The sequence below is a fragment of the Micropterus salmoides genome, unplaced genomic scaffold (assembly GCF_014851395.1).
Source record: "Micropterus salmoides isolate LMB-PRFRI ecotype aquatic unplaced genomic scaffold, ASM1485139v1 Ms_hic_scaffold_2, whole genome shotgun sequence".
Classification (NCBI taxonomy): domain Eukaryota; kingdom Metazoa; phylum Chordata; class Actinopteri; order Centrarchiformes; family Centrarchidae; genus Micropterus; species Micropterus salmoides.
Window position 1 is genome coordinate 16,076,961 of NW_024041150.1, and position 27,785 is coordinate 16,104,745.

The 27,785-nt window shown below is 42.0% G+C and overlaps 1 protein-coding gene and 1 long non-coding RNA gene across 3 annotated transcripts in view; one reads left to right on the forward strand and one right to left on the reverse strand.

The window, feature by feature from the left end:
* dock11 (dedicator of cytokinesis 11) overlaps positions 1-27,785 on the reverse strand; it is a 66,813-nt gene that overhangs the window by 21,778 nt on the left and 17,250 nt on the right. The window contains exons 12-39 of one of the 2 annotated variants that reach the window (XM_038731147.1): positions 27,480-27,746; positions 24,601-24,723; positions 24,383-24,465; positions 23,387-23,509; positions 23,055-23,131; positions 22,466-22,650; positions 22,241-22,306; positions 19,447-19,539; positions 16,837-16,960; positions 16,521-16,633; positions 16,225-16,308; positions 16,019-16,108; positions 15,512-15,633; positions 15,354-15,423; positions 15,120-15,245; positions 14,718-14,789; positions 12,949-13,095; positions 11,157-11,240; positions 10,687-10,798; positions 10,259-10,297; positions 7,864-8,045; positions 5,608-5,721; positions 5,085-5,160; positions 3,760-3,848; positions 2,402-2,522; positions 2,059-2,125; positions 1,567-1,614; positions 1,047-1,192 (exon numbers count right to left, since the gene is read on the reverse strand). In XM_038731147.1, coding sequence (XP_038587075.1) covers positions 1,047-1,192; positions 1,567-1,614; positions 2,059-2,125; positions 2,402-2,522; positions 3,760-3,848; positions 5,085-5,160; positions 5,608-5,721; positions 7,864-8,045; positions 10,259-10,297; positions 10,687-10,798; positions 11,157-11,240; positions 12,949-13,095; positions 14,718-14,789; positions 15,120-15,245; positions 15,354-15,423; positions 15,512-15,633; positions 16,019-16,108; positions 16,225-16,308; positions 16,521-16,633; positions 16,837-16,960; positions 19,447-19,539; positions 22,241-22,306; positions 22,466-22,650; positions 23,055-23,131; positions 23,387-23,509; positions 24,383-24,465; positions 24,601-24,723; positions 27,480-27,746 — 3,043 coding nt within the window. The remainder of the gene's footprint in view (positions 1-1,046; positions 1,193-1,566; positions 1,615-2,058; positions 2,126-2,401; positions 2,523-3,759; positions 3,849-5,084; positions 5,161-5,607; positions 5,722-7,863; positions 8,046-10,258; positions 10,298-10,686; positions 10,799-11,156; positions 11,241-12,948; positions 13,096-14,717; positions 14,790-15,119; positions 15,246-15,353; positions 15,424-15,511; positions 15,634-16,018; positions 16,109-16,224; positions 16,309-16,520; positions 16,634-16,836; positions 16,961-19,446; positions 19,540-22,240; positions 22,307-22,465; positions 22,651-23,054; positions 23,132-23,386; positions 23,510-24,382; positions 24,466-24,600; positions 24,724-27,479; positions 27,747-27,785) is intronic. The other variant, XM_038731148.1, reaches the window with a different exon arrangement.
* LOC119912134 lies at positions 6,314-13,073 on the forward strand. The gene is made up of 3 exons (XR_005446077.1): positions 6,314-7,720; positions 7,845-8,073; positions 12,936-13,073. It is a non-coding gene; the product is annotated as an uncharacterized LOC119912134 (long non-coding RNA).

Genomic DNA, 27,785 nt, shown 5'->3' on the forward strand with positions numbered 1-27,785 from the left:
AGGCTAATGATTACCACGTTGTCGTTAAGTATCAGCACTGCTCTTGTTCACATCTGGCCTGCTTTGATTTGGTAATTTAATATAGTTCACAACGCACATTGATTGCACAGATAACATTAAAATAGCTGTGTGGTAATCATTAGCATGTAGCCCGTCCGGGACATCAATGACTTTTTGTTTCTAATTAAAATCTCAAAATAGAGTGTACATCAAAAAAAACAACAACTGCAATCTACAGTATAAGGGACACATGGATGATTTTGGTGGTTCATAGGAAAGTTGAGCAACAGGTACAATTCCCATAGTAACAATTTGTACAGCATCGCTTTAAGCAAACAACTGCTGAGCTGGATATATATTCAGAGACAAACATGTCATTCAAGCGTCAAACAATGGCCGTTTAGGATCTTGGCAGAGTCTTACAACAAGTGTGTTCAGGATCTGTTTTTGGCTAGCTCCCAATTCAGGTACAAACTTGCCATCGTACATTGGAGAATGTGGATTTGTTCTAGGTATTACAACATTGCACATTGAAGAGGAGGGGACCAACATTCCACAATCAACAACCTGATCAACTCAATGCGAAGGAGATGTGTTGCACTGCTTGAGGCAAATGTTGGTCACACCAGATACTCACTGGTTTCTGGACCCACCCAATACAGTGAAACTGCACATTTTTGAGTGTCCTTTTATTGGGGCCATCCTACACCTGGCCACAATAAAAGGCACACGTGTGCAATCCCCATGCTGTCTGATCAGCATCTTGATATGTCACACCTGTGAGGTGGATGGATTATCTCGGCAAAGGAGAAGTGCTCACTGACACAGATTTTAACAGATTTGTGAACAATATTTGAGAGAAATGGGCCTTTTGTGAACATAGAGAAAGTCTTAGATCTTTGAGTTCAGCTCATGATGAATGGGGGAAAAAGTGTTGCGTTTATAATTTTGTTCAGTGTATGAATTAAGTTGACACAAAGGTCTGCATTTATTACATTACTGGACATTTTTGTATGTATTGTCAATGTGAAATCTTTGAAGGTTACCTATGTTGAGCGTGAAGGAGGCTTCCATGGTGCCAAACTGGTGAATCTTAGTCTGCATGAGGCTGGCTCGGTTGCAGCGAATCGCCGGCATCGTCTGAGACTTCCGGTCTGAGGAGAACAACTTCGACACACACGTCTCCTGACTCCTACATGAATAATACATCCACAGAAAAGAGATTTATTGGCTTGAAAGACAGACAGAGAGAAGAGAGGAGAACTTCAGCATCAGCTGCAGAAACCTAACAAAGCCACAGACATCTAACCTATTAACAATTAATAATGGCTCATAATTTATGAGTATAAAGTAATAAGACAGATCATTACCAAACACAGGATATTTTTCCTTCTGAAACAATGTATGAGTTATCGATTAACCAAACCCCACCCACATTCCTAAGAATTCTTCAAAGATAACGTGGAATCATGCTTCCTCTTAACTAAACTTTATTTAGCTGTGTTTCAAATTTTAGACGTTTGACAAATAAGGCAGGTACGGCGGTTGTTTGTTGTCCAGCCTTACCGGCCAATGTTCCTTTTTCCAATGTATCGGAACTGCACTAGGCAAATCCTGCAGGGAGAGGGAAAATAACAGAAAATATGAGCAGGAGCATGGGAATTTGTTTGTGCGCGCCCTGCTCACTTATCTTATTTTCAGTCCAGGTATCTTTCTAAGAATCTTTAAACTTTATTTCGTTTTGGTTAGTGAGCAACGAGGTGCCACTGCAGTGTCTGAGAAGTACCATGTGTTGTCTGTTTACACTCAGTGAGTATGTGTTTGTGTTCACAACAAAGCAAAAGTAAAAAAGGAAATTAATTTATTAACTTAGGCACCCTTCACGTTTAGTATAGTGTCAGTTGCATAAACAAAAACAGCTGGAAAGCGTGCAACACGACTGGAATGCAATATTATTGACTTTTGACACAACAGCTACAAGGTTTCAAACTGAATTTATTCATTTGCATTACAACAGGCCATTGTGTGGTGAAGGTGTTTCTTTCTTTCTCTACTTACTCTAGCAAACTGAGGAAGTTCATGATGTCTTGAGGGCTGACTTTGTTCCAGTAGGCCATTAGAGTGTCTGTGGGTAAAAAACAGAAAGTCAAACTCTTTGATCCCTGTTTTATTTTAACCAGCATTTATCAGGGTGAAGTCAAATTTGAATAAATAGCTTGTGCTGATTTTAGAGACGTCATGTAGCGAAAGCACCCTCAAATGGGAGATGCCTGGCTGACTTCACTGTTTGTGTTTATAGCCGGGCCAAGTTTCTCTCCCAGAATAGCAGAAGGGACAGTTACGCGTATCCTGTTTATAGCGAATGAAAGCCTGACAGTGCGGGGTATGGATCATCACTGACCCTCTGACAAGGTCTTGACTATGTGCAGGAAGGAGAGAAGTAGGCCCTTGATCTCATACTGTCCCAGCCTGCCGACGGGAGCCATTGGGCTGCTGCTCATGGTGGAGCCGCGTCTCTGTAGCTGGAACAAAGTACAACACACACAAAAACACACTCAGTGGTGAGATGTTACAAGATTCATGAGGGGGAAATGAACAGATTCAGAATACAAAATTAGTCTTTTTGTATATTTTTTCCAGAGGATCCATTCTTTGTTGGTTTTGTTGAAAAAAAAATTATATATATATATATATATATATATATATATATATATATATATATACATACAGATTCATCTAGATTTCTGTAGATTCTTGTGTTCACACATGGTCTCCACATGCTTGCTGTACTACTCATGGTGAAACTGGTGAAACTTCTCCCAGTGCAAAATAGATTTTTTTTGTGAAGCTAGCTAGTAGTTGTGTTACACTGTTTGCATCATGAAGCTAATTTATGTTTATTTAGTTAATGTAGTGGCTAAAGTTTGGGAGAACCTAGTGGTACCAAGAAGTGGCCTAAAGTTGCATCAATAAAAGCAAATAGGCTGTTGCATTTCAGTTACTAGGCTAGCATAAACCAAAGATGGAGTGCTGAAAAAAAATCCCACAAGTGTATCTTTACACAAATGATAAATATCCACTTCAGTCGGTCTATATTCAACATCTGGGTGCATGACCAGCAAGTGAACATAAATAAGCCCCTGTTCACACAAAGTCTGCACCTTTTCCAGTGCAAACATATTAAAACAAAGTCTCCTTCAATGTATAACGTGGTGTCGTTCAGTGCAGGGGTCCAGATCAGAAGAACTTCAACATTAAATCCATGGTAATCTTTGGCATATGTTAAATGAAGATGAATGCAAAGCAACTGCGATTCCAATTCCATCTCATCAAATGTGTCACAGTTGCACTGCAGGAAGAGCGAACGGTTTGTTATGTTGGCCCCGTGTTCAGAGACTGCAGGCACGTCACACTGAGACGACTATTCAACAGTGCTCAAAAGCAACATCGAGTGGGTGTTTTTGTTTTGTTTTTTTATAATACTTTTATGAGAAAATGTACAATGGAGACTTCAGATTTGGATCCAAAACAGTATGTGTGTGTGTGTGTGTGTGTGTGTGTGTGTGTGTGTGTATGTGGCATAAGCCTTAGCCCACTGGTTAAATGAATTGTAAATTGTCTCGGTCAATGGCATCGACAGAGCAGATCGCTTGTCTTTTTCAAACGTTTTAAATGGCAGCAGAGCTGTATGTGTCTGTGGCTGGGGCTGCATTAATGACTTGTCTTAAAAGTGGGTCGCCTGGTATGAAATGTTCTCACCTCAGTGCTGTCTGGCGTCCCCGGGTCCATAAACAGAGAGCCTCTGGAGTCCTCTCTCCTCACAACATGGCCATTCTGAGCTGGCAGACCTGCAGCCAACACCGTGCAGCGTTGTTAATATCAACAGAAAGCGGCACAACAGAGTATACTCAATTCCTACAAGCCCACTGGCAGTAGAGATACTGATACTCTCTCAAACATAATAATGAATTTAGGCTGACACTGAAATATACAGTTTACCAGCTGATACACCCTTCAGTACTATGCATTTAGGTGGCAGTTCCTATTGACAACATGATATCTGACAGAGCCATCAAATTCAGAACCTTCTCGCTGTGAAGCAACATCTGGCACAGTATGATAAAACTGAATTAAAGGGGGAACTCCAGAGGTTTCACACAGCAAGATCAGGTTACTATTCAGGAAATGCTAGTGAGCCTGTGAAACTAGTTGTATTATGTGCAGCTCTGAAATGGAAATCTGAGAACATAACCCTAGTTATGTCACTAGGGAAAAGAAGCTTTCAAAGGCATTTTGAGAACCGTGTAAAGGGCTCATACCAGAGACTAGTTTATTGTTGTTGTTTATTCTTACGTGAAACCCCGGTTTTATAGAAATGCAGTACTAAAAGAGAACTCTTTGGAGCATTTAACACAGTTAGAGGTAATACTGTCATGTCATATTGCCGTACGTGTTATAGGTATTATTTGCCTGTATTAAATTATAAAAAGATTAATTAAAATAACGCCATCTGAATTTTGAAAAGTTTTGAACGAGTGTCGTCTGTTGCACTGAATGTTTGTTCCCTAGTCCGTTGTCTGCCACTGTTGTTGCTGGGACATCCTTGTCCTCCCTTGGATGCTAATTTCTTCTAATCAACTAAACTCAGGTCACTAGTGAAAGGCACACACGCTGTAATGTCTCCATCATCGCAGAAGAACCAGCCTCCGGTAAGTGCTTTGATGTATGCACACTCTGAGTGTCTAATGGATCAAGTTGTGTGTAACATAAACATGCTGTATACTGAGCGCCTCTGTGGTGGTGATAATGGATGATGCGTAAACAGGAAGAGGGCTGACGCCACATGTATTGTGCAGTATTGTTTGCATATGGAATAATTTGGGAGGACAGATTGTCCCTACTAATATTGTAACAAACTCGTTTGCGTTATTGTTGTGAAGTGAAGTCATATTAGATGATTCTATCTCTATGTGCCCTCCCAGAGGCTACATCAAATTATCGCCAGATACACGTGACTTTTGCTTAGCTGTTGTTTCAGAACAACGGACCTACGCACTTTGCATTATGGGCGGTTTTGAACTCACCGTGGTCTTTCTCAATTGCAGTGCTGATTCTCCTGCTGTCTGTGGAACTGCTTGATATCAGGTCATCTCTGGAGCCCTAGACAACCACAAGACGGAAGAAGTGACGTGTTTGTTGTTAAGACATAAACTGTTACGTACAAAACACTCGCTTCAGGTTTAAGTAAGCTGGAACAATGCTTGGACTTTATGGCAAACAATACATGAAAGTCTATTTTTCAAGTACAGATTACACAGCTAGATCCCATCTGAAGTAGCATGTCAACTAAACGGTCAGTGGGAAAACACACATCAAGCTTTTTCCAAAAAACTACAACTGAATTCTCTTGTGTACTTGCAACACACTTTGAAGAAGAGCCAAGTGGGCTTGAATCTTTGATAATGTAATATACAAACCAAACATAATAATAAATACACAAATAAACAAAACATTTTAAGACAACAGTGCTGCAGATTTGCATACGAAAGCAGTAACAAAGTACTGAGTAACCCTGCTGTGGAATTCCAGGGTTCCGATAGGACTCACGTTGAGGCCAAGTCCGGGGCTGGTAGTGTGTGGCTGGGCAGACAGCTGTTTCAGGTTCTGGTAGAGCAGCTCAAAAAGCGGCAGGTAGAGCAAACAGATCCTGGCCTGCTGGTTCTGCAACATTAATACCACAACATGAGCTCTGACATAAAAACAAATGCACCGATGAAACAGTCAAACATATGAATACAAACGAGTGACATGACATGATGTTACAGAGGTGGACAAAATGACCACGCATATCATAAGAGAACATTAATGCGGAGTCAAGCTACATACACGGTTGCTGCTTGCTGTTAACACACTACTCCAACACAATCTGTCCCCAGCTGCAGTCAGCGGCACCTGCATTCTAAACGCTGGCTTGTTTGCATAACAGACATTGATATCTTGTTGGGGGTAAACACGCTGTTAACAGTTATAGTTTGGCGCGTGTATAGGGCGCCATGTGTCAAACTTCTGCCACACGAAACATTAGCCTGCAAACAGTGAGGTTCTGATTCAAACAGGCTGCACTCTGGGGAGAGAACGTGTGCATGTGTCATTCTTTACTTTACTGAGAAATGTATGTAGCGTAGGTGGATAAACTAATTGACATTATATTTACATAAACGTGGCATGACAGGTGCAAAGAGAGGCTTTGTTTTTTGAACAGCATAATTTGGCAGGTTTTGCATTCAACGTACTGTACATGTTAAGTAAACAGCAATTTACTTATTTTTAGTTTTACAGTACTTTTTACTGCACTTCATTCATCCAAACTGCTTTAGTTACTAGTTACTTTACAAATTAAGATTTTTACACATAAAACATGTGATTATTATTTTGGCGTGCTCTATTTGTTTTGTATAGGTTTGTTAACTTTGCATTCTGCTGTGATGCCCAGAGCCCTTTCACCAGAGAAGAGCTCATAAACATCAGACGAACAACACCAGCGGTTTAAATTCAGACTTTTTTTGTGTCATCAGTGGAATTATTGGACATTCTGGTCAAGGCTTTACTTTCCGTTGTTCATGCGTTGAAACGCTGGAGGAGGGGGAGGAGGTCTGGTACGCTGGTGCGACAACGCCAAAGAGGACACTGTACGCCGCTACCGCAAATATTTCTCTCCGACGTGCGCTCACAAGGTGGAGGTGTCTGTTTTTATATTAACTGTGGCTGGTGTAACGATGAGAAAGTGATTCAGCAGCACTGTTCTCATGACCTGGAATATTTACTGATACACTGTAAACCTTTTTACTCTCCCCGTGAGTTTGTTTCCTACTTTCTGCTCGGTGTTTACATTCCATCGTAAGCAAACCTGCACGACGCACGGTGCATGCTGGTCGTCTGTGGTTAGAGTGGATATTCCCGGACTACTTCTTCTTGGTGACTTTAACAAAGGAAACCTCCCCGAATACAGACTGTTTATAAAGTGAGAAGAACATTTTGGATCACACCATTGAGCAGTGCCTATTACACCGTCACCTGCACTCCACAGGGACACCGATCACAGCCTTGTGCACCTGATTCCTGTTTACAGACAGAAATTAAAGCTCTGTAAACCTGTGGTGAGGACATCAAAGCAGTGGACAAGTGAAGGTGTAGAGGACCTTAAGGCGTGTTTGGACTGTACTGACAGATGTTTTCAGGACTGCAAAAGTCTGGATGAGTTTACGGAGGCTGGGACGTCCTACATCAGCTTCTGTGAGGACATATTTATACCAACACGCTCCAGGGTGAGTTATAACAATGACAAACCCTGGTTTACAGCCAAACTCCAACAGCTGAGGTTGGAAAAGGAAGAGGCGTTTAGGAGTGGAGAAGAGGCCAGGTTTAAGAATCAGGTTACTCAGAGAAACTTCAACACCAGCTCTCAAGAAACGACTCTACTTCTGTCTGGAGTGGCAGTCGACAATGTGGACTCCTTCTGCTTCCTGGGCACCATCATATACCAGGACCTCAAGTGGGAGCTAAAAATCACCTCCATCACCAAAACAGCCCAGCAGAGGATGTACTTTACTGTACTGTAGTTAAGCCTGCCAAAGACAATGATGGTGCACTTCTACACCGCCGCGTTTTAGTATAGGTGGTAAGATTTTTAAGTTTAGGCAACAAGACAAGAAGTGTCAAGGTAATGTTCGGGGAATGACACAGTAATAACTTCAACAGAATTAATCCACCCTCTCTCCCGTTCCAAATTCTTATGATTTCTTCTTCTCTTGTCTCTGCTTGCGTCTTCTTCCTCCCATCATCAGGTGTCCCGCCCTCCCTCACCTTGTATGCTATGTAGCGGTCATCCAGGGCGTGCTTAATGAGAAGGTTCTTGAGGACGCTCACGGACAGCTGTCTGACCTCGGGCCCTTGCTGCAAGGCCTCGGCCACTTCTCTCAGCAACAGACCCACCAGGAAGTGGTTACGGCAGTAGTCCTCCGTCAGGCTGAACTCCAGACTCTGCTCTGTGGTTGGGCCAGAAAGGAAGTGACGGTACATTAATACTGGCAGAACACATATGGTTTATTGGGAAACTCTGTGAGATTATAATCAGATAACCAGCCAAGAGAAGAGCTTTTGTAAAAGCTGCAGCTAGTTAGTACATGCAAGTAGAAATCTAACAGCATCTTAAACAGAAGATCCGAAGAAAAAAAACGCAATCAGACCAATGATTGCTGGTCTTATGTGGATAGTTCTGTATATTTCTTTTTCTTAGGGAACATAATCAGTATTGTTCAGTAGGTTGTAATGTAATACAGAGACAGATGTTTAATCATTCAGATTGCAACACTGCAAACCAATATGCAACACAATCTAAACAAACACTCATTCAGACATTCATGTCTCCACAACACACAAACAAGGGAGGGATTATATGACGGTATTATTGGAGCAAAACAACTGAGCAAACACGTGTATGAGTAAATTTGAAGTCACAACAGTTACACCATCTCAAATTCTTCATTGCACGTACACAAATCCTATTCTACGTGTCACAGAAAAAGAAATGCTCATATTTTTGTTGCAGTGACTATGTTGCACTATGCACCCGCATCAAAAAACATGAAGTTGTGGACCAAAATTTGCACCTCCAGTGAACTCGTGCAATGGGAGGCTGCACAGCTGTAGAATTCTTCTCACAAATAGTTGTCGCTGTCACTGTTCCACCTGTAGAGCCAGGGCCGTGCACTGTTCAGAGATCAGGGAACCGTTTTAGCCAATCAAAGGAGCTCGTTTGGGCGCCTGTCCACGTTTATCAGTTCTCCAGTGTTTTTTTTTGTTTGTTTGTTTGTTTTTGCCACCAGAACTTGAATTTGTGAATCCTGCTATGGCGAAGGCATACCCTGCCCTACTCTGGCTCTGATTGGCTCAGCCTGATGATGACATTTCTCACATAACCCTCGCTGAACAAACAGGATATTCCTGTTCTGGTGTCTTCGGTAAATTTGCTCGAAATTGTTAAGCTGTTATAATTTCTTCTAAATGCGCTCAGTATAGAAGGGTGAGAAGAAACGTTAATGTAAGTTTTTTTATTAGCTCGAGACAAGATCTAATGAAAGTGAAGCCACTCAAATGCGGCAGCCACTTTGTTGGATGAAGGAAAATGTGAAGGAAGCTATCAGTCCAATCGAAGTGTAACCCTTCCTGTAATTTACTACCATGCCTTGAATAGAATAAACACAGTGTTTGCAATTGAACAGTAACTAGTATTAAGCCATGACTCATAACAGTAACACCAGATCTCCCCTTTCATGGATCGAAGGGTAGACTGCCATTGATTCATCAGACCTTGCCACTGTTCAGTCAAATAAACACTGGTGGTTATAAACATACAATGATATGTATTCATGATTGAATGAGTTGCTACTGTAAATAAATGGACTGCAGTTCGAAGAAATGATTATGGTTTAACAATGTGCTAATCTTCCAAAGACAGCAGAACAGCAAAAACCTCCTGTTCCTTCAGCGAGGGCCACGTTGAGAAACGTCCCAGTGACCATTTTCTACATCAACTTCCTCTGTCACAGGTGCTCCATTGTTTTGCTCCAATAATACATTAATAGAATAATTATAATTTATTACTCATTGCCTACATGAGGAAATGTGTAATGCTGAAAATTCTGTGAGTTCAGAGAAGAGCAACAAATCAACAGGAATCACAGAGACGTGCCGCTGGAAATGAGAAGTGTTCGGCTGCAATATCAACAGTGGCTTAAGACTTTCACAATAAGGCTGTGTTAATATTAAAACAGGCAGTGCAGCCGGGGAAGTGAGCAACCACCTTCAATTACCATCTCTTATGAGACAGACAAGCAGAAGAAGAAAGAGAGGCAGACAGAGAACAAAGAGCAAAAGGGACAACCGCAGCATCAAAGTTGTTTCTGTCTAGCGTCGACAAGTATCAGTCAATTTAGCGTTCGGTTGATTTCCACAACAGCCAAGCTCCTCTCCTCTACAACACACACGCTCAGGCATATGGAGGCATTAGGCCTAATATTAGCATTGTGCTGAGTGAGTGAGTGAGTGAGTGAGTGGGGGGGTCCTAGTATGAGAAAAGGGGGAGCTGACAGGATGGCGGGTTAGTGCAGGTCACAACGAGGAGGTGCAGTGTCGTTTTGCATACGGCAGCAAACACGGAGGCGTCGATGTACAGTATGGTGCGGTGAGCATCACCTACCTACAGGGCCAAAAAGCTCCGTCGCATACGGAATATAATCTGACCACAAGCAAAAACACAAAACAGAGAGGGGGAGGGCGGGGTGAAAATAAAGATATTGGGGGTAAAACAGTAAACAATCCATGCAGCATTTCCACAGCACACAGTTGTTTGTTTTTCACTTGTGGTTGTATAAAGGATGTAGTGATGGATAAATGTTTTAAGCCGGTTGTGCCAGGTCTAGATAAAATTATCAGGAAATGTCACTTGACTCCTGCTTAATTATAGACCTGTGTTTGTGTGGGCCAAACAATCAGGGAGGTTAATAGATGGGATCAGTGTGGTAAATGTAGGTCAGAACGAGGTCAGTAAGGGATTGGGGTCACGTGACAGCAAGTCAGTGGTTACATGTGTGGTGGGAGGCGTAATGCATGACATCTGACTCTTACCTTGCACTCTCTGAAGCTTGGTGCGCCCGAAAGCCATGGGCAGGTTAAGAGGAATGAAGTGTTCGTGGTTACACACAGTCATCAGGAAATCAAATTTCATTTCCGTCAGCACCTGTGGCAGGCAGACAGACAGACAGACAGACAGACACGTGTGTGTGTGTGTGTGTGTGTTAGCTGCATGTGAATATGCAAATATCCGTCAACCGCCTCAGAGCATAAAGATAGTTGTTCAAATATAATCCTCGATGCATCTCAAGCAAAGCTGGCTGGCAGCCTGCGGTGGTTTAATTTTGTAGTCAAATAAGCTGCTGATACCGAAAGAGAAGGTAGAGCAGGAGAAAATATACAGTACATCTGCCTTCAGGTAACATAACAGGTCATGTTTCACACAGTTGTCCAAAGTACCGTATCAGCTACAAATGTGTTACTTTTATTTTTTGCGTGCTGGCCGGCTGAGTCAGAGCACGTACCTTTGGATCTTTGAGAGTGAAATGACACATATAGTGGTTGACCAGGCCGAAGGCAAAGCCCCTGTTCATGAAGGTCAGGCACCTCTGAGGAGAGAAAGTGCGGTTAGCACACACATGCTTCTGTGGTATAAGCAATAAACCTGATCCCAAGACACACATTTTGGAGACTGAAGGCTCGTGCAGACTACACAACTTTCAGCGTCGGCAGACCGCCGTGCTGTTCAACCTACACAACTTATGTAGCTGCCTGCCCTCATTGACTGGATGCTAGATATCTGGCTGACGGCGAGCTTTTTGATCCGTGCTTGAGTAGTTCATACTTAATGATTGCCAAGCGCCGCTCGCTCGCTCGCAGATTTGCCCCTGTTCACAGCCCAACGGTCGGTGAGCTCGGCGACTGGCAAATCTGGCTTAAAATCGTGTTTAAGCCAGATTGGATGCATCCAGCCTCCCTCCACTGCTGTATTCAGGGCCAGTGAGCAAGGGACTTTCAAAATAATAATAATAAAAACTGCGAAATAACCTAACTAAAAGATTCTGAAAACTTTAACTTTAAATTAAATGACTGCAGCAGAACTCACTTTGCTGAAAATTGTTCACGCATTTAAAGCTCAATTAAAATCAGCACTCATTCACAGCTCCCTTCTCCCTGTGAAGGGACTTCTATGTAGTAGACTATATAGCGAGTTCACCCGCAAAATGAAAACAACACTTTCGGACACCACTACGATCATTCTCTCTGCGCCGTTAATTACGTCATCATCACACAATTGGTTGGTGGAGAATTAGTGACCATAGTCACTCATCACTTTTCAAAATGCATTTTGGGATACTTTAAGTGGACTATATAAGGCATAATAATTCTATATATTCAGACAGCATAACAAAATGGCGAGTATATAGTGGACTATATATTAAGCAGTGGGTCATTTAGGACACTTAACGCCTTAGACCTACAGATCTCCATGAATCTGTTGCCCTAATGCACACAACCATTTTAACGTCAAATTAAATGACACTAACAAAGCGTAGAGATTTTACAATAACCTGCGTGTTCTCTTCCAAAATCAATTATATTGACACTCTTTGATTGTAAATTTAAGCAGTAATTCAAAATGACTTCATGTATGGGATTCATACTAAAAACTCGATAAACTTGCAGCTTAAGGACTGATTATAAACCAGCTTCGAAGAACCAAAAGATCCAGACTGTTGTCAAAAAAAAAAAAAAACACGTCAACAAGCTAATCTGGGTATCTCAGTTAGCCACTTGTAAGGAAGGGGGCCCGGGGTCTGGAGCCGTTGTGGTCTGGAGGATCTTAAAAATACTAACAATTGCGCAATAACATCTGGTAGAAACATGTAAGAAGCTCAAAAGACTACTTAGCTCCATGTCTTTACAGAGAGCTGCCCTATCAACATCCAGGATCACGCACTCGGCAGGTAGGTGGTTCTCAAACACAGTCAAGATGGACACTGTTTTCCCAGCTGTCAGACTGTTTAATGTGAAGCTGTTAACATTCACCCCAGATGCAACTTCAAAAACTGCAGAATGTTCTGGGTGTATGAGTGTCAGTAGCTATGTAGCCTTGTACAACCTTGTATGATGACCAATAAACAACCTTGTAATGTTCATACAAAAATTATCTTTGATAGTTTGATCCTGTAGTGATTCTCAGCTTTACTGACCTTCACACACCAGATAGACTGAGGATGTTTGTTTCTAAGTCCCTGTCAAGGAGCCATGAGTTAAATTAGTTTGGTTTCATGTTTTTGCAGATGGCATTCAGACCTTGATGAAACTGGCCAGGCTCAGGTTGATGCAGCGAGCTTCCTCTTGGATTTCCATGTGGCGGATAGTGATGTGTGGCATGATGGACAACACCAGCGACTGGAGCGCCTGGTGGAAACTTTCAGGGAAGCGCTGCGGCCGCGGCATCTAAAGAGATGGTCAGGGAAAATAGGAAATGAAAGATCGCTTGAACTGAAGGCATTAAAAAGGTGAAATGTCGGAAACATTATGACAGATTACCAGCACACAGATAAACTTGGAGGTATACTTTTTCTCGGAACAGACCACAGTTTAACTTCTTCTTAGTAGCAGCACACAGCTCCAGCCATTCCTTTGTTTACTTCTGGACAGCTGGCATTGCTGGTAAATGCAGACTAACGGCATCAGAGTGTGGAGCAGATACATGGCTTAATTATTCACTGTGAGTCTCCTGTTCTTTCTTTGAGTGTGTGTGAGGTTTATTTATAAGTGTTGTCATGTCTTGTAACATCCAGGGTTTTTCCTGCATAAAGAAATACAAGGTGGTCACCTCTGTCAAATTTTGTCTCGACTCCACCTCTGACAGGTATATTCATGGTAAACACAGTTTTCTAGCAAGCGTTGCACCGATTTCTGTCTTTTGTAACTGCATTACGCTGACGTGATAATGCTGTGTGCCGGGAAAAGATGCTTCCAAAACTTCCAGAGAAGAAGAAAAGAGCGGTCGGTCTGTTTGGCTGGACCGCAGCGCTTTCAAAATGAACACACACAAAGCAAAATTAATCAAACTAAACTGCTTTCCCATGCCGTTTGATCCTTCAATATAGTTTTATATCAGCAGGCCTTTCAAAATGGCGCTGCGAATGGCAGTCTGCTCTATGCGCCTCTCCATGTGTGACTGAACGCCGTCCTGTAAAGCGACTACAAAGCCAGAGTGTTTGTTGTCCCCCCCCCCCCAACTTTATCATATAGAAAAGTTCAAACAGACATCTGAGAACATGACTGACACATTTACATAGAAAAGCAAATACTTTAAATTAGGAAGTAAAATAAATAAAATGATGATGAGGCTGCCTTATGGTATATATTGTGAAGGTGTGAGAGGCGAAAACTTAAAATACAATTCTTTTTAAATACTAAAAAGATAATTTTTTTTATAATAATTTTAAATGCTTCAAAAACAGGAGATCTACATTTGTGTAAATATTATGTTGCCAGCAGATACTGAAGCTATTAAGTATTGAATTTCAGTCTCAAACAGAGCTTAACCGTGTCATGGGACATGCGTCAGTAAGAACAAATATTACCGGGCCCACTGCAGAAAGTTGCAGATGAACATTTAATATTCAGGAATTTCCATCTGCTACACTACAAGAGGAGCCCTGTGAGCTATAAATGAAAGCAACAGCTTGTGTTACATTTTATTTGATTTAACTGGGTAAATTAACACATTCGTTTTTATGTTGTACTTGATTTAATGTTAAACACGGCTCCTTCATTTCTTTAGACTAAAATATGCTTTAATGTGGTAAATGTCCTGTTCTTCACTCCTAAAGTTATCAGCGTGCGCGTGATCAGGATGGTTGCCACCCCTCTGCCTCATGTTGAGCCAGGAAAAGGCCTGACATCACATGTGGTATAAATTTTGCCTGCGAGATCCAAATATAGACATTTGACCTTTGGACAGTGTCACAAGTAACGACTCACATTGCTAAACGCACAGATGTGGGGGGAAAAAAAACTTGTGAAAAAAAACTGTGCAAAGGAAGAAAAAATCAGTTAACACCGACCTTTATGCGGTTTCCCTCTTGCAGGTACTGGGCCATGGATTTGGCCATGGTTTCAAAGAAGAACCAGGAGTACTGGGATAAAAGAGGATTGGAGTTAGACTACTATGGGTATTTCACAATATATACCTTTCCTAGGAAAGAACAACAGTTGCAATGATGGTTATTTACCAATAATTCGAAATGTCACAGAAATAACACAGAAAGGTGAGAAGTACAGTACAAGCAGCTACATGTTTGAGGATGTCTTCTCTAGCAGTGGCCACAGCAGAAACCACATGAAGGACATGACGAGCCATTTTAAAGGTAGGTATGCCACACGCTGTTCAATACTGGTACTACAGCTGGACTGGTGGGAGAAATGTATGGACGGACAAAGTGACAAAGAAAAATCAGACCACACACCTTGAGCAGTTTATTGCTGGTGTTAAAATCAGCCGTTTGCTTGAGGGTGGCTGTTACAGCGGTGGCCAGCACCTCGTGAGTGGTCGCTGAGTTTCCTGACGCACGGTTGTTGGTCACAAACACATACTAAGATGAGAGAAAACACAAACAAACACACAAATCCACATGAGATCCACTTAAACTGACAACTTTGATGTTATAACCCTCGTAGCAGTGTCCATGTTGGTAGGTTACCTTGACAAAAGAGCGCAGGTACTGTTCCAGACCCTCCTCGTGACATCTAGAGACTATATGTATGATCACGCTGAAGGCACAGAGCAGGGCAGTGTTATGAGACAAACATTTTATCAGCATTAAATAGCGAAATAGTGAAACACAAGTGAACAACTGACCGAAGGGAGTTGACGGCAATCTCGTGGGTTTCTTTGGTCGCTGCTGTGAGCACCTCAAACAGCTGCATCAGCACCGTTGGCAGGAAGTTGATGGTTACATGAGTCTCCATGGCATGCAGGCACTACGGGAGGGAAGAAATGCATGAAGATACAGGAAAGTCATGTCAAACTTGGATTTCAAAACGTTACAGAATATACTAAATATTTAATATATAATATTAAATTATATATTAAATAATATATAATAAATTTTTTTAATTTACGTAAAAAGGCGTTCGTACTGATATTGAACACCACGGGTGATGGGAGTGATGGGGATGGATGTATATGAGAGAGACCGTACTGGAAGTTCTCAAAAACACTGATTAATTATTTAATTTAATCGTTGAGCTGATAAAATGTTCTGAACCGCAAGCTCAGCCCCTACATCACCCAGAGCTGCACTTAGTAAAGGATCAGTATCTGTAAAGTGCTCTGAACTGACTGCACTGCCTCACGGTATCTCACCTTCAGGTATTTGATCAGTTCTGCTGGGCTGCCCTCTGACGTCGTCCTCATCAGCTGGTAGTGCTGGAAGAATTTGTGTAGATGGAGGTCCTGCGGAGGAAACGGTACAATATCACTATCATCCGCATTATTATACCAGCTACCTTAAGGCATGTTCTACATGTATGTGAGTATTTTAAGAATGTGTGAAGAATAAAGTGCTGTACCTGGGCATATATTGTTGATGCTATACGGGTCCTCACTTTGAACAGTGTCTTGGCATTTTCCACCCACTTGATATCTGGTTGGGACTGAAGTACACACAAATAAGAAGCGTTTTAAGTTTTTTTTCAGGAAAGTATCTTTATTGAGACACAACATATGAACAAATTATGCAGTGTTGACCAAGAGTGATAATTTTATATCTGCACATTTAGCTTACAAGTTAGCACTTTCAATGAGCACACCTACCAAAAGACTGAATCACATATCTATAGTGTTTTGTTATTAGCAAGGACTGTACCTTCCTGGTGTCCTGACACAGGTATCCAGGTGGCAAGGTGGCTGCTACAGGCAGCTGGAGCTCTACTGACTTCATCCTCCCGTCTTTTAGCAAAGGCATCCAGGAGTAACCCACTGGAACACATGAAAGTGGCAGTATTGGGCTTACATGGTTTCATTTATCAGGATAAATAACTTATAAAAACAGCATAAAATACTATAAATATATAGCATGGAGACTGTAGCCAGCAATGTGCTTTTCTTTTCTTTTTTTATAATGCATTCATGGACACGTACACATGCAGTCACAGGAAGAGGAAATTCCCAAGCCGACTCACCCAGTGACTCTACTCCCTCTCTCTTCTTGCTGCTGGCCTTGCTGCTGGACTCACAGCTGATATGGTAAAAGGTGAAGAGGATGTGGTGTTTCTCGTGCACGTGGACCGGCAGCTCAACCTTTACCTGCACACATTGGAGCAGGCCGCTGTTTTAAGCTTAAGACATCAGCATCATTTCAGACTTTACACTGACACCAGAATAGGAACATAACGTAGTTATGATACAGAGGACTACTACTTGTAACAATATCAAAAGTTGTCCCAAATATTAAAGATATTTAATTGACAAACAAATCATCAAATCAATGTTGATTTGATGCTTTACCGTTTGTTAAGACAAATGTCGATGGGCTTTAGATTGACTTGTGTTTATTTTCCAAGGTGAAGTTATTTTTCAATGCTGGCCAAATGATTTTCTCAAATACCAATAGTGGTATTGATAAAAATGTCACACAAGAGGGCAGTCCTGGGCTTTAGGAGTTCGTTCACGCGAGGTGAAAGTTCATGGAAGTGCTTCCGCTGCAGCCAGGTGGAAAAAGACGCCATCTTTAGGTGATTTAGTTTGAGCCGGAAAATGTGCTCAAGTGAAACAAAGGGGGGAAAGAGAAGGACACACTAACTGCTGACGGTGTGCATCGGTGTTTCATTTACATTACTGAGGTGTTAATAATTCACATTTGTGTCTGATTTAAAGATTTAAATTAAAAGTTATATTGCTTGTAATGCTTACAGAGACCTATAATAAGCAGGTATTCTACATGGAAAAGTAATCCTGCATGAAAGTGATATTTGTGCATATTTCTTTTTCCCTTTGGTAACTTCTCTTTTTATGGTTTCTCCAACAAACTCCAACAAACTGAACTTTGTATCAATTCCAACTGCTGGGTGTGTACATTCAAATAAACACAAAGAAGGACGATTTGAAGGAGCTGAGTTGCGCATGCGTCCTCTGTCATCTCCTAAGCCTTTTTCGACTTCAAGGCAGTCTTAACGCCAAACCTCAAGTAACTCTTGAAAAGTGGATTTTATCTCAATCGCGCTTTCGCAGGCTAAGATAGCTGGAAAGCATTAGCAGCTGTTTTTGACTTCACTCTACTCTGGGATACAACTCTAAAAAAATGTCACTCATGTTCCACATCGCTGGACGTTTAGAAAAGTGTGGCTTCATCATGTTTCTCACTCTTCTAGGAATAGCGTTTTTCACACTTTTTTTGTTTGTTTGTTTAAAATAAACTGGTATAAAATGAATTTAAAGTGGGGCATCTTGTTTGCTCAGCTGTCTTATCATACACATCAAAAGGTGCAAGTTTGCCTATCACTCCCCAGTCTTTTGATGTTGAATTGATAAAGCACTTAAAACACCATGGCACACAAGTGATACAGCACTTTCATAAACCTCAAAAAACAACACATCTTATCCACCAGGGGGAAGCAACAGCAAGGAAATATATTTCCCCTAGTGTCGTGCACATGTTGATTTTCTTACAGGAAATGACACATACTGACCTGCAGAACTCATCCCCACTACTTTGGATCAAGTAACCAACAAACAGCTTAAGATGTTTGGATGAATATCACGACTCTCCAATTTATGACATTAGCTTAAATCATTGTTTTCTCTTGGGAAAGTCAGAAACATCTATAAGATTGTGACGACATTTCAGGCTGTCATTTTTGTCCTGCTTGGGTAATATGTGACTGGAAGCTGAAGCAAGTGGAGGTAAATCCCAGAGGGCATGTCTCTGTGTGTGACAGGGGGCTCTTAAGATCCTAATCCGTTTGCTATCAGGGCCATATGGACCCCCTGTGATCTACCGCTCTAACAGTATCCTGACCGTACCTATTTAGCTGAGCTTCATGTGTGACTGTTTGACCGGGCTAGTGTGAGATCACAGCTCTACCCTGAGACAGATTTATGGGATTACCCCAGTGCTGAGGAATGTTAGTTTTGAACACATCGACTGATCTAAGGTGACAGCATCTTAATAATCACCATCATCATCATAATAATAATAATCAGAGTTTTATAATTCCTGCTCCAGTTCTTATTGTTTCCTCTTTAAATCTAATTCAGTGTCAATAAGGTGTGGCCTGAGGAGCTGTCTCGGATCTTATCTGCCACAGGGACTGTCCTGTTCATACATGTACTGTACCACACACACATAGAAAAACATTTTGTACTGGCTGCGCTGGCAGAGCTCACGTTTTTAGGGATTAAAAGTACAATATCATAAATCAGACCCGGGCTCATGAATGTGGGTCTGACTGGGCAACAGGTGATTACTTGTGACAAAGGGGACAGTTTGGATGCAGCATAAATCGACCTGTTTTCAAGTTACAACCTCTGGGCGATCCAATCTTCAACTTTCACAATCCTGTTATAAAAGCTTAAAGAGAACATCCTCTCAGTCAGACGTGTATCTAATGTAAAACCCAGAACCTCCGCAAGCTTCCACTGCCTCTGATTAAATCTCCTGAGAGGTGTGCTGTGCATGACAGTGTCAATCACCTGAAAGTCACATGCCTGTAAAACCGCTGATGAATGTACCTAATGTGTGGAATTTGAGTCGACGCTTTGGGTGAATGAGGTTGGGATAATGAGGATCTCACCTCGTCGTAGAACTCCGGGCTCTGATTGTGGTGCAGGACGGCTGCGTAGGTGCTGCTGGTGAAGAGCGAGTCTCCCGGCTTGCCGTAGATGCACTGAAAGGCAAGCAAAGCGCATCAGTCATCCAACTCCAGGCCCTTTAATGTGGGGCCACGGCGGTGAGTAAGTGCACGGAAACCCGTGATTACCAGCAACATTTGGAGAAAAGGACGGGGTGAGTGTGAGCCCTTCATCAAGAGGTTAAACAAGGAATTCAAAAACCAGAAAGGGGAACCTGAAATTATCAAAAGCGTGGCGTCTGACTAGACAAGAGGGACGTCATCATGAAAGATTATACACATTTTCAGGCCTCACAAAGCACTGTTTATCAGTCCTCGCTCCTCTGCTCGAGAAAAACAAAGACAGATCTCTGACTCCACATGTGATGACATTTATTTTTCTTTCCAAAGGGCAGAGAGCCGTTAGCATATGCAAATTTGGATTACTTTATGAATGTACTCTCAAACACTAGAAGCAGCCAAAGCTGTTTTGTATCAGAGCGGCAGCCACTGCAGGAACAAGTTCTGTGGGAAAAATAAACCTGTGTGGCAAGGTCAAGCTTGACCAGGTCAGGATATTTCTAATGGGGGGGGGTAGACAGACCTGTTCTGACGGCTGGTTTGATCCTGTAATTAGGATGCTAACAATTGTAGACATCTCTAATGAACAATAATGAGCAGCGCAGGCCAGAGGAAGGATGGTGCTCTGGAGCCAACTGATGATGATTGAAATTGAGAACGATAGGAGCGGGGATCAGGAAAAAAGCTGGAGCCTGTACAGGAGGACTAGAGGAGCCTGGAGGTTGGGAGAGGCTTTTAGAAAGACAGAGACAGGGGACATGAATCAAATTCTCAGCTCAGTCTGGGAAGAAGCAAAGATCTGTTGTTGCAGATCACAAGGTAAAATAGGAGTTGCGCACCACCATGGAAAAAAACCAACTCATTCCAGAGGCTCTTTGAAAAAGCAGCAAGTAGGGGGGCTGATGGGAGTCCCGATTACCTGACTCACTCAGGATGAGGGCCGAGGTGTGGCCTGAGGAGCTGTCTCGGATCTTATCTGCCACAGGGACTGTCCTGTTCATACATGTACTGTACCACACACACATATAAAAACCAAACATTTTGTACTGGCTGCGCTGGCAGAGCTCACGTTTTTAGGGATTGAAAGTACAATATCATAAATCAGACCCGAGCTCATGAATGTGGGTCTGACTGGGCAACAGGCGATTACTTGTGACAAAGGGGACAGTTTGGAGGCAGCATAAATCGACCTGTTTTTTTAAGCCATAACCTCTGGGCGATCCAATCTTCAACTTTCACTGTTTGTAAACTGGTATCTGTACTTCAAGCATTGTTTGAGACCAGACTGCGTGGGTGTGTGTTTGTGTGTTCAACAGTATCCAAGATATAATACGCATGACTGCACGCTGATCTGTCTGTCTGGACCGTCCTAATCAAGACCATCAAGTTTAAATGCTCCGGTGTTTGAAAATCAAAGAAATGTGAAAAGGAAAACAATCCACGGCGCTTTTGATGAGCCTTTCCACCCGCAAATATTTGATATGTGTGGCCAGAGAGAAATTAGGAGGAAGAGAAGAGAGGAAAAAAGAGTGACCATTCATTATCTGCTCCTGCCAGCTATAATAACCAGCTTCTGTAAGCTTTTCCTTTCTCCTCTTCGGGCCCCTCAGCTGCACTCTGACTTCCACTTTGGGAAAAGCAATAAAAAGAAAGTTTTATCATGTTTTGAGGCCTCTGCAATTGATCAAATCTCCCGTACAACATTCCACACGTGACTCATTCATGACAGTATTGTTTCTGAGACATTTGTGCCAGACTTCTGATAATCTGTTGAGAAAGAAGTGCATGCTTGTTTCACCAATCCTTATATCCCTCTGCTTTATTGCTTTACTTTAATCTAAATTTTATTTAGATCAAAAATATTTTATTAACTTTATTCTGAAAATCACAGATAAGTTCTAATGGCCCAAAAACTCTACATCTAATCAGCACTAATTCAAAGACTAGACACACCTTCAAGCAAAAGAGAGCCTAAGTGCCTCCCCTAGCAGTGGACCACCACTGGACCTTATTTCGTAAAAAATTATGCACGGTAGTCAATGGGGAGAAACAACAGAAACAACAATTTTTTTGATCCCATTTGAACTGTGCCCTCAAATACACTTTGTTTGTCAATTTAAAATATAATTTTGCATGTCAAAAGAAGTCACAGTGTTTTGTAAAACTGTCGAAGTATTAGACTGAAAGAAATAAACGCGTATGTTACATCATAACTGTTTCTCTAAATGACTTAAGCTAACGTTGATGAAGCTAACGTTAATGAAGCTAACGTTAATGAAGCTAACGTTAATGAAGCTAACGGTACTGGAGCTAACGTCAAAGAACTTATATGTGTAGATTATGTAAGTAAAAGACCAGCAGTCGTTGTGAGACTTTTGTGCGTGGAACACAGCTAAGTTCCCTAACTAGTAGCAAGCAATGAACATTAGCTTAGCATTACAGCGTTAACATATTCATGACGTATATCGTGCGAGACAAGAGATGTAGTTCTTTCGCACAAAACTAAATGTTACTTTACTGTTTTATGACAAACTGAGACTTTCTAGACCTACAAAATTATCTTTAAAATTAATAAACATAAGAAGTGTAATTCAGGGCACAATTCAAATGAGATATGTGTATCATTACCAAATACAGTATCTTACATATTGCAATATATACAGTTCAAACAACTCACCTTTAAAGCGGTTGCACCTTCTTCGTCTGAATCTCGGAACTGGATGCAGATTGCTATGTTTCTAGCCTGGCGTGGAGGAAACATTACATCATTCAGTCAATGCACACAGCAGAGCAAATCATCAGTGAGAGTGAGTGTGACCCCTAAAGTCAAATCAGTCATACGTGATCATTGTTAACAGATTTTCATCTACTATCCCCACCATCACCGCTCTTAGTCACGCACCTTGGTGAAGGTCTTCTGGTTGTCGTATTTGAGCTGCAGGGGGGAGATGTAGAGCTGGTTCTTGTAAGTGGTATAGGGGTAGTTGTATTTGGCCTCCTCCGGAAGGAACTCCTCGACCTCCACTGAAACCCGCTCACAGCCATCCTCGAAGGGCTTGACGGGAATGTATGAGGAAGTCACCGTATCTGGGGGACAGAGCGCACGAGTTAGGGAACCAAACCTCAACTGCTGTGTTTCCTGTTTTTTGTGCCATAAAAAAAGTCAACTCAAGGTCATTAAGTATATTTGTACAGTACTAACACCTAAACTCACCCACTGATATTCATTACAAAAACAGCTGAGACCTTCAAATCAAATGGTCAAAGTGGTTTTGAGCGGAAACCACTCCATCAGCCAGAATGCTTCCCCCATTCCTATCCTTTATCCTTCTTTACTTTGTGACCCCCAAACTGACTTTCATTCATGTTTTTTTGTGAAAATAAGAATGTGTGCAGCTCCTTCACATCTACATTGTGCAAAGGTTAGTGTGTGTTTAAGGCCAGCACTCAACTTGTGAGGACAAGGGAAGGGTTAAGAAATTACAACATACTTGAGAAGTCAGGTGGGACACACTCAATGGTGACATTCAGCTGTCCTGGGATGATCTGAAGCTTGTTCTTCTCAGGTCTGACGGGGGAAAAAACGAGATTAAGTATAAGAACAAGGTGCAAACAAGACTGAATAAAGAACCTTTCTAAACGTACAAAATGCTATTTATTGATGGGATGACCTCAGTGAGGTAAATCCAGCACCAAAGTTGTCACCTATGCAGTACCTTTAGAAATATAGACTTTCAAAGGCATACATGTGGAAGGGCACGAGTGTTTTGAGTTGCAGTAACTAAGCACTCGCTAAAATAGTAGAAGAGCGGTGATGACTCACTTCCTGATGTCTGCCAGCAGCTTGATGATATCGTCAGTAGAGATTTTGCTGCTGTCCTGGCGGTAGAGAGGGGAAAACTTCCCATCCATGTCCAGGCTGCCCTGAGCATCTTTGAACACCTGCCTAGAAAAACATTACACGTGGCTACAGCGCCTGCCTCACGCAAACAGCCAAATATTCACATTTTCTACCAGGGTTATATCAATATGTTAATGCTAGCGTAATGTAGTCCTATCACGTTTAAACTGGCAGTTGGCCATATATACTGTATTATGTTTACTGTAATATGTTTTGCATCGCTACTACTCTGGTTCTTTACTACTACTACTGTTTGCTGCTGAGCTGATTCCAACATTGTGTCTATAAACCCATTGCAGAAAAAGCAACACGTTAGCAGAGCAGCTTCACACCTCCGTCTGTGTTTACACAGGATGCGTTCGGGCACAGCGTTGAGTGTGGGTCACTGGTGTTTTGGTACTGCTCAGAGACCAAAACATAACCACTGTAGTTACACGCATAAAACTGAAGAAGATAAGACTTGAAGCAGAAAAATACGCTCCGGGTTAAAAAAACAAGCCGTCACGCAGCCTGTATAGACAGCTGGATTGATTAAAATAGAATTAAAATCTGTTCCATCAGATGTGCATGAAATGAACCACTGAGAAATGTGCCAGGTTTAAATTATGATTCTTTGTCACAATCAGTCCCAGACGTGTGTTAATAATCCACTGAATTCAATATTTGGAATATCTTGAAAATGATCAAACCCAAAAAATATCAGGTGAACCTGATCCAATCAATCACCTACTGAAAACCTGTTTTTTAAAATAATGTGTGACTTATACATACATTATATGTGAATAAACCGTTTTAAAATCGTGCATTAGCGTATTATGATGACATTTCTTTTGCATTCATATTATGCTGTTCCAAAGATAAATCCAAACAGATTTATTACTACGGAATATTTTGACTCATGGATTATTCCGGTCTTACTTGGCAGCCCAGGCAAATGGCATCCTGTACTGGCCCAAGCGTTGGCATGTCTGCTTGGCAGCTTTAAGCACCTTCTGAGCAGTCTGCAGAAACACGGGAGAAGACAAAAACACAAAACAACAAAATAATCAATACAGAAGAGAAAAGGCAGAGGCTGAATGTTAAACTGCTGCTTAGTTAAAGTCTTTATATGAGTTGAAAAATAAAGGGCAGCGCACCTTGTTGATGTCAGAGGTCTTGATGTAGGGCTCGGCACAGTGCGTGATGCCATTCTGTAACACCTTCTCTACGCGAGCCACCAGAAAGATGTCGGCATGAGGGTTGGTCACTGAAAAGATACCCTGGAGGAGAGATGGAGTGAGGAGGATAATTAGAGTAGGGACCTGCTGATAGAGTCTTCAACAAGATCAGTGGTTGTTATGTGCATTGGCAGACTGTGAGTGTCTCACTACAACCTTCCTTCTAGACTTGTTTCCAGATCAATACTTGGACACATGGATCTGAAGAGAAACTGCTGAGTACTCAAATAAATAGGCGGCAATCAGCAATTAAAACTTGACATGTCTTTTCGTCTTAAATTCCGCCACTGCTTCTCTACAAGAGAAGCGCAGGGGAAGTGGCTGCTGTTAGTAGGTTATACAGGAAAACCACCGTGGGGCTCTTCTATTTTTGGTCTTTAAGATTGAAGTGTCAGTCAACACAAACAATCAGGGGACAGAAATTACAAAAAATAAAATAAACATGCTGCTCATATTTAAACACAAATAAAGAACCTCAATGGAGGTTTCTGGGAACAGAAACAAAAAGCTAGAGAGAGGCAGCAGGAAGTCCGTTTCAGCGAAGGTAGTGAAACTACTGAGGGAGCAGTTGCACTATCTAACAGGCGAGCATAGCTTTAGATCAAAAAAGATGTAGATGACAGAAAAACTCCTTAATATACGCACTTCAAACACATTCAATTTGTGAATTAAGTAATGAACTGGAGCAGAGGCCGTCGGTTTCACGAGAGCTGCTGATGCAGTGGAGACATAAGTAGTGGAGGCTCTGTCCTTGGACCACACCCAATGCACCTAAATTAAACTGTGGTCTGTCGAGCTATAACAGCTCACTAATCACAGAGGTAGAGCCTGCTCTCTTTGTATGCATTTGTTCGTACGTGTGTGTGTGTGTGTGTTCTGCTGGTGTAGAACTTTCACATATGTCGGAGGGCAGAACTTACATTAAGCCCCTAAATTAGACGTACGGCAGCTCACACCGCTTCTTTTTTTTTTTTTTATGTCTGCAGTTTTCAAATTGTGTTTATAACAGTCTGCCTGCTGCCGGTTGCAGCATTCTCTATCAGAAACAGTGTTTCTGCTCTGAGTAAACACTTCCTTTCATCTTAGCCTTTAAGTTATTTGTGTTTTCAGTCTGTTGCCGTGACAGCCTAGTCATGTCTCTTGTCATGGAAATGGAAAGTGAGAAAGTTTTATAACCAAACTGCTGCTAATTTACAACAGACACCAGCCTTGCTGAGTGACTTAATCACATTAATGGGCCAAGCAGCCGAAGGTGAGGAACAGGCAGTCTGTGTGTGCGCTGATGTCACAGCACCTGCAGGAGTTTGCAAAAAGGCCTGAGCCAAGAGTAACATGCACATGTGCACTACCCTTTCCGAAATAAACGGTTGACTTTACAGCAAAGACATGTGACCAGACATAAAGTTTAGATCATCAAGCGCTGAGCCGAAATCAGAAAACTGGCAAACCAAATAGGATTCTTAAATCACTTGCAAATGCTAGCTGCATGAACTAAACTGATGTCTTGTGTGGATGCTTGCAAAGTGTTTAAAGGCTGGACGTGGACCAAGCTTTGTCTAGGGAGACACGCTCACCATCTGGAACTACTACCATGGCAAGAAAATTGAAAGCACAGCACTTTGATTAAAAGGGAGAAAGCAGCTTGACAAACACTATCATCATGTTATTTGAAGAAAGAGCTCCGTCACTCAGTCATCGCACTGTCAGCTAAGTCCTCTGACGTATGAGGAGCTGCTCTCAGCTGCAGTCAGCATGGGAACGCTGAGCGGTGTTACAGAAATAAATGACAATTCAGCAGTCGCTGCGCTGTGTGGGGACAGAAGACAGCGTCCAACCACAACCTGATGAGGCGTGGAAAATGTAGGATGTGAATAATGGTCCACTGCTGATGATGTACTTTTTCACAAACTTTAGATATTAACAGGCTACTTACTAAATATATTTAATTTACGTTTCTGTTTTTATTCTGCTTTTGTCTGCTCTTTTTCAATAGACTAAAGTACCGAAAGGTCTTCTGAGGAGACATCACGCAGAGGGGCTTCCTGTAAATGTAACCCCTCTGAACCACAGAGGTTCTTTCATGTGTTTCAACTAGTCAATTTATTGGTGTCTTTGAACAGACACAGAGGTACAAATCAAAAATGCTTTTGCACTGTTGCTTAAGGTTTCTCTTTTGTACGTCTTCACCTTCTAACAGTTTTTTTATGTTATGAAGTACCTTAAGCTGCACATTGTGAACCAACTACAAGAAACCACCGCAGAACACTGAGATTAAAGTTATTGAGATTGAGGAAAAGCAAACCACGCAGTCAAACAACTAGTGCTCATTTTCAGATGGTTCTTCATGTGGCCTAATTGATTAGGATTAGATTGAAAAGCAGAGAAAGAGCAGCTGAAAAAAATTAAGAATTAGTTTCATATCAGTGAAACCCACATCAGCAAATCCTCGAACCTGACAGGATGACAGTGCTGCCAAAACTCTGTGTAAGAAGCGATCTACGGCACCAGAAAAGCCAGAACTGCAGCAGAGCAAGCTAGAGAAAAACGATTAGCTCGACTAAAGATGTTTAAAATCGCTTGCCTTAAAAGTTTATATTGTTGTTTTATTCTGATAAGATTCTGTTTTTTCTGACACCGACATCAAAATATGTTTCACAGAAAGGATGGAACACTGTGTTACACACACACACCTTGATCTGTGTGAATGACACTACAATGATTCAGGTTTCACACCCACTTGTGACTGGCTGTTAATCAGTGAGTCAGGTCAAGTCATTCTTCCTCAGTCAAGTTTCTACCTGCGTAGGGAAGCGTAGCAGAGCCTCCGACACCCTCTGAAGGACAGGCAGGCCGTTCCCTTTCCCCGAGTCTCCGTTCACCATGACGCCTCCTGCCTCCCTGACTCCTCCTCCTCCCTCCTCCTCCGACGAAGGGGAGAGCTGGCCAGCGGCGTCGGCCAGCATCTCCCTGACGCAGGGCGGGTTGAGGTCAACGTGGAAGTCGGCCGAGATTTTGCAGCTCTTGGAGACGTCAAAGAGAGCGAGGCTGATGAAGAATGGTTCCACCTGGGGTCGAGCAGAGATACACTTAGGAGCTATTTACAC